Here is a 5,674-nt window from a genome sequence, read left to right as displayed (position 1 = left end):
TCTATTCCCAAATAAGATTATTAACTGCCTTTTCTTCCTTTCTTAAAAAAATTTTCACTCAACCAAGAGAACAAAGATTATAATAAGCAATGCAGAACAATAACATAGTTATTAAAAACAATGCTCACAAGTAGTCCACAAGTCAACAATATGGAGAAAATTCATACCTTGGGCAGTAATACAAACATAGTTGCTCATGAATTCATTTCCAAGATTTTTAATTTCCAGACAAAGATTAAAGAAAACAGATATGACTCAGAAAGAGGGAACAAACAACAGATGTGTTGATTTAATTGCACAATAATATGCTAAACAAATAAGGGAGAAATTGACCCTTCTGATATGAAGACCTTATCTTATTAAATAAAGAAATCACTTCCTATTCACCACAATACATTTCTAGAGAACATTTCAATGTTTGGAATATTCTATGATCTTGTGCCCCCAAAAAGGACAAGTTCACATTTTAATCCTTTTTACTTATATGAAAAATTCTAATTTATTTTACATAAAAGCTTATAGAGCATGTTGATTTTCGAGGTCAAAGACTTGAGTTATTTTCTCAGAACAAATGCACACGTTCAAGGAAGCTCTTCTGTCCCACTTCCCACAGTGGCAGTAGGGCTCCTCAGAGTAGGGCTCACGGCAGTCACAAGGGCCACAGGGGGTAGGGTCTGTGATCACCTCTGCAGGGACTAGACCTTACCTGGCACATCTGCTTAGCACGGCCTATGCCACCAGTCTTCTCACTGGTGGGGCTACGGGCAAGGTGAGGAGGACTCATCGCAATGCAGGTAAGTTGGTGGTGGCAATGCCCATGATCAAAGGAGTACAAACTTGCAAAAGGAATCTAACTCTTAAATACAAATTTCACTTTCAGTGATCATTGTGTCAGAGTACATGGGGTTGCAGAAAAAATTATACCTGAAGTGAGAAAAAACTTTTAATTCAATCCCAACCAAAAGTGAGGAAAAACATTAGTGATATCATGACATGTTAATGGGAACATCATTCAAATTATACAGATTAATTTGCATACAAATGATTTTTCCAAAGCATATTCTACGCAGATCAGGTATACTTATATACAAAAGGCACCGCCCATATTTTTGTATAGTATCCCTTGCCTGTCAATGAAGAGTATGACTGGTAGTCAATTGTTTTCCAAATGTCTGGCAATTAACTCTGGAGTTTCAAAAAAGAAATGGCTTCAATGGGTAACATTTAGGAAAAAATACATAACTATACATTTACACACAAATTATTGTCTCCCAACAAGAAGATTTATAAGCTACAGAACCACAAATAGCAACTCTCCCATTCACATACTGAAATGAGTGTTTTGACTCAAGGGCCCTAAATACAGAGAAACCAAACATCCTAGTTTAGCTTAACAGTCCCCATTTATATTTGTTTCTAATTATAATTATTAATAGTGTAGCTCTCCACCCCACTCCACCCCCACACTCAAATGTGGTCTAGTGTGGACAGTAAATTATATGCGGATCTTACCTAAACGGCTTTTAACTTTGTTATAGAACTTTAAGCTCTGGCTATAAAGTAGGCAAAATAAATTCTGTGGTTTTCCCCCAAGGAAATGGATAGTCAAACTGGTTAAACCACTCTGCCTTTTCTCTTACAGAAAAGACATCAATCTGGCAACATAAACAAAATGAGGAGGGCTTTAAATAACAAAAGAACCAGCTACTCTATAATATTCTTTCGACTTTGCTATTCTTACAGACTGGACTCTCCTACTAGCCACGAGGGACTTTAAATGTCACCAGTAATTATGAGAAAAATGTTTCATACATTTTCTCATATTCATTTATCTTATCCCTGGATTATTAGACAAAAAGTAGAGGTAGGGCTTTGAATCAGGCATTATTTATTTTGAAGTTGATAGTACAACTTTCCATCAAGTTGTCTTTTGGGTGTTCTTCCTTAGTGAAGCATACCTCCTCCCTCCCCCAAGCCTAGAATCAACAGAAACATCATCTCTGCAGAATGGAAAAGGTGACATAGAGCATTGTCTGAAATCCAAGCTCCCCTGCCACACTTCCCTTCGTTGTTCTTCCTCCCAGTCTCACTCTGTGAGAAAGTCAGTGGAGCTATTGAGGATAGGGTAAGATGATTGTCAGCAGTAATTTGCAAGGCAGCAGATGTACTTACCCACACTCCAATAGCAGCCCGCTTCCCCTTCCCCATGAATTCCAGAGCCCTGATCTCCCACCCCCACATTGTCTCAGCAGATTCTGGGCATGTGTGCCCAAGTTCCTGTCCCACAGGCAGCAATTCTCTGGAAGCATGTCTCAGAGTTTAGTCCCGTAGATGGCCCTATAACGTAAGTATTCTTCTAAACACTGAAGAGCATTATCATCCACCCGTGGATCAAATTTGTTGGCCAACAGATGATGGTTCTGAAGCATCCAATGCAGGTCCCCAGCCCCATATATACAAACAGCCCGCTGGTGGATTCCAGTGCAAGGTGCATAAGGTGCCCCCTCGTGGACATTTCCCTCATGGTCCTGCCACTTGACCAGCCTGGCTATGGCAGCCAAGTCTGAGACATCATATTTGTGGTGGTAGGGAACAGAGCCAGGCATCCACGGTGCACGCTGAAGAGTGGCCCAGAGATGCTCATCAGGGCTATAGGTGTCTTTTACCCATTCTATCAGTGTTCGGGACTTGGGGTTCTCCAAGACATGCTGGATGAAGTTTCGAGAAGCCACAATATAGGCATTCCCTGTGAACATACGTAAATTATAAGGGGGAGGGCCCTTCTGCTTGTCGGTCCTGTACAACCTGTCTGTCATCTCATAGTGATATTGCCAGCGAGTTTTTTTGTACTCGGTAGGGATCTCTGACTCCATACTATTCCCCCCATTCAACATCTTTAGGATCTGGACCATCTCAGCGTTGGTCTTTAAAGGGAAGTCTGTCCCACATGTATTCAGGAAATATTTCCATGGCACCGTGCTCTGGATCAAGTCTTCCATGCAGTTGAGGTCAGCCTGCACCCTGGACCAGGAAGCATAAATCACTCGAACCAGCTTACTGGCCATGAAGACATTTGGGAAGCATGAAATGATTGACTTGATTGCCTCTTTGAAAGTTTCTGGGGACTTCTCATCCACATGGATGCAGTATATGTTCTGTGGGGCATACACAGCTCGCAGCAGCCTTTCAAAGTTTTCAATCTTCTCATGGACCACCATAGAGTATGCGATAGGGAAGTCTAATTCTTCTTTGCTCAGGGTGAACTGTATAAACTTCCTTTTGGCCTTAAAGTGCTCACAGTCTCTAGTCAGGTTGAGGTAGTCAGTGTCTGTGAAACGCTCCTGCTTCTTCTTGGTCTCCAAGTTATCGAGGTGAGCCTGGACCAATGCATTCTGGTCTCCTTGGATGATCCCAGAACAGTTAATGGACTTCTTTGCTGGAAGCTTCAGGAACTGATACAATCTGTCCCTACAGGGCTGGCTTAGAAAGTCCTTGGATTCTAGATCCAGGTGATCAAAGTTACATTTCAATGTGAGAGAAAGTCTCAGAGCAACAATGGCCAGCAGTGCACAGCAGCCCAGAGCCCACAGGTAATGTTTTAGGCAGGGGTTCCTCTTCCACAAAATCATCTTCATTGCATGGGGACCAGGGAGCATCTGGGCACAGGGAGAGAGGAGGAGAATGAAATCCCTGGACAGAACAAAACGCCTTCAATTACAAACTAAACCTGAACACATTCACAAGAACATCAAGGTCAATTCCAAACTGCTGGCAAAACTATGCTTCTTCTCTAGACAAATATCCTCAGTAAAGTCCCACCTAGGATAGCCTCATATACCTGGCTTGCTCATCAAAGTTTATAACCTGAACCTACAAAAAAAATGACCATTCTGGGGTCAAGCTCCACCTTCAACCCAGGAGAGATAAGGGGAAGCAGAAGTGAGCATCTACTGAGGTAGACATGTAATTAGTAAGACAAAGTCCTCACCCTTCATTCCTTGTTCTTACCATCACCCCTCACCTCCCTGTTTTTATTATATATAGCTATTATATGGGACCTAGAATTTCTGCTAAGTCTGGAGAGGGGAATCCATTAATTTCAGACTCTATGTCTGATTCTATGACTTCTAAAAATCTACAGGTCCTTTTAAAAAGAAAAGTACATTTTTGCACTTGTTTGGCAATTTATACATCAGGAAACTTATCACATATAATTCATTGGTCACATGTGGTATCCAGTCACCCTTAAAAATGTTCTTAAGTACAAAAAAAGTAGATATAATTTTAAGGGGGGACAGTGTTATCATTCATATAGGTAACTCTTCAACTATCTAAATGTAAAATATATCTGCACAAAATATTTAATGAGTGCCTTCTATGGGCCAGGGATGTTTCTTTACATCATCCCATTTAATCCTCACATCCAGCCTGAAATATAGCATTATTAGCAGCCCAGGGCCCACAGATCTCTTTTACAGATGGGAAAAGGGAAGCTAAATAACTTGCCAAATATCACACATGTTGTAAAGAAATAGATCTGGGAACCCTTCCCAATCCTCCACCCCCCAAGTTTTTGTTGTTGTTGTTTATTGCCCTCAAGCCTAATACTTGTTCCACCAACCCACAGCTATCTTTTCAAAAAAATGCAGGGTGCTAAGTACCACCAAAGGAAACCAGATATTCAAGAAGAGTCCCTAAAAGGAGAGAAACATCCTTCCAGCAATGGTTGTTTGCTCTTTTTGCATCCTCTCTCTAAGCAAAGGATTGTATTTTCTTTAGGATTAATTTTTACAATAATCTAAGAGGAAGACAAATGAAAAATTAAGAAAATTCTCACCTTTAATAGCTTCCTTCCTTCTTGGGGAAGATCCCTTGCCAGGGTGTGAATTTTCAAGGAGAAACTTACTGAGTTCTCTGGAAGTAAATATGAACATCATTTCCCCTGGTCTTCTAACCCCTCCAAAACATATATACTTTTATATTCACAGGTCGTCTAAGAAACTGGCTCCGGCTCCGGCTTCTCTTTTTATCTCTGCAAAGTAGACAGTAGCAGATGGCTTTATCATTCTCCTTTTGAGTTTCCTGCTCTCAGATACAAGCAAGCTCAGATAAATCATTCTAAACAATATTCTCAAGCCTGAGTCATACGAAGAGGTGAGGCAGGAAAAAAAATGCTGGCAGCTCTAAGACATTTTGTATCCATGCTCTCCGGCCCCATATCCATTCATAAAAACTGCCGCCTCCTATAAGAACTTAAGAAGCTTCCCCCCCACCCCGCCCCCAACAAGGAACCATAGAAACACAGGTATGCCTCCGATTTTTTTTTTTGTCCTATAACACACGTGTTCACTTCTCTTACCTGCTCATTACAAGAGTGAGGTGATAAAAATATACTCAAGGAGATTGTTACTTTTCTTTAAAAACAAGCAAACAAACAAAAAAAGGAATCCGTGAAAACCAGAATTCTTTTTTTCAAATTGCATCTGCTTGGGAAAAAAATCCATTTTCTTTGTCTTCAAAGACTTAGTAATCTGTAGTTTTTAATTATCTGTAGGTTGTAGAAATACCCACAGGGTTCCAGATTGTAGATCTCCCTCACTAATGTCTGTGAGTTTAAAGTTCTTGGCAGTCTGAAGAATGGATATACTACCCATGGGTTGGTGGACTTCAGCAA

The 5,674-nt window shown here is 40.7% G+C and overlaps 1 protein-coding gene across 2 annotated transcripts; it reads right to left on the bottom strand.

Annotated features, from left to right (window-relative positions):
• Positions 1–201: 201 nt before the first annotated feature.
• On the bottom strand, positions 202–5,440 carry GCNT3 (glucosaminyl (N-acetyl) transferase 3, mucin type). Of its 2 annotated transcripts, XM_023585998.2 has the most exons (3): positions 5,360–5,440; positions 4,838–5,032; positions 202–3,656 (listed from the first exon to the last, which is right to left on the bottom strand). In XM_023585998.2, the coding sequence occupies exon 3, from the start codon at positions 3,654–3,656 to the stop codon at positions 2,313–2,315; it is 1,344 nt and encodes a 447-aa protein (XP_023441766.2). In that variant the 5' UTR covers positions 4,838–5,032; positions 5,360–5,440; the 3' UTR covers positions 202–2,312. The 2 variants fall into 2 exon arrangements, with proteins under 2 accessions (XP_023441766.2, XP_004483316.2); XM_004483259.4 differs by lacking the exon at positions 5,360–5,440 and having other exon boundaries at positions 202–3,690; positions 4,838–5,211.
• Between the last annotated feature and the right edge of the window lie 234 nt (positions 5,441–5,674).

Source organism: Dasypus novemcinctus, chromosome 3 (assembly GCF_030445035.2).
Source record: "Dasypus novemcinctus isolate mDasNov1 chromosome 3, mDasNov1.1.hap2, whole genome shotgun sequence".
Lineage (NCBI taxonomy): Eukaryota > Metazoa > Chordata > Mammalia > Cingulata > Dasypodidae > Dasypus > Dasypus novemcinctus.
The sequence above is the reverse complement of the archived record's forward strand: the minus strand, read 5'-3'. Positions and strand labels throughout refer to the sequence as shown.

What these genes read in the sequence shown, in the direction of transcription:
- GCNT3 (XM_023585998.2), bottom strand. Translation starts at nt 3,656, where the DNA reads ATGCTCCCTGGTCCCCATGCAATGAAGATGATTTTGTGGAAGAGGAAC.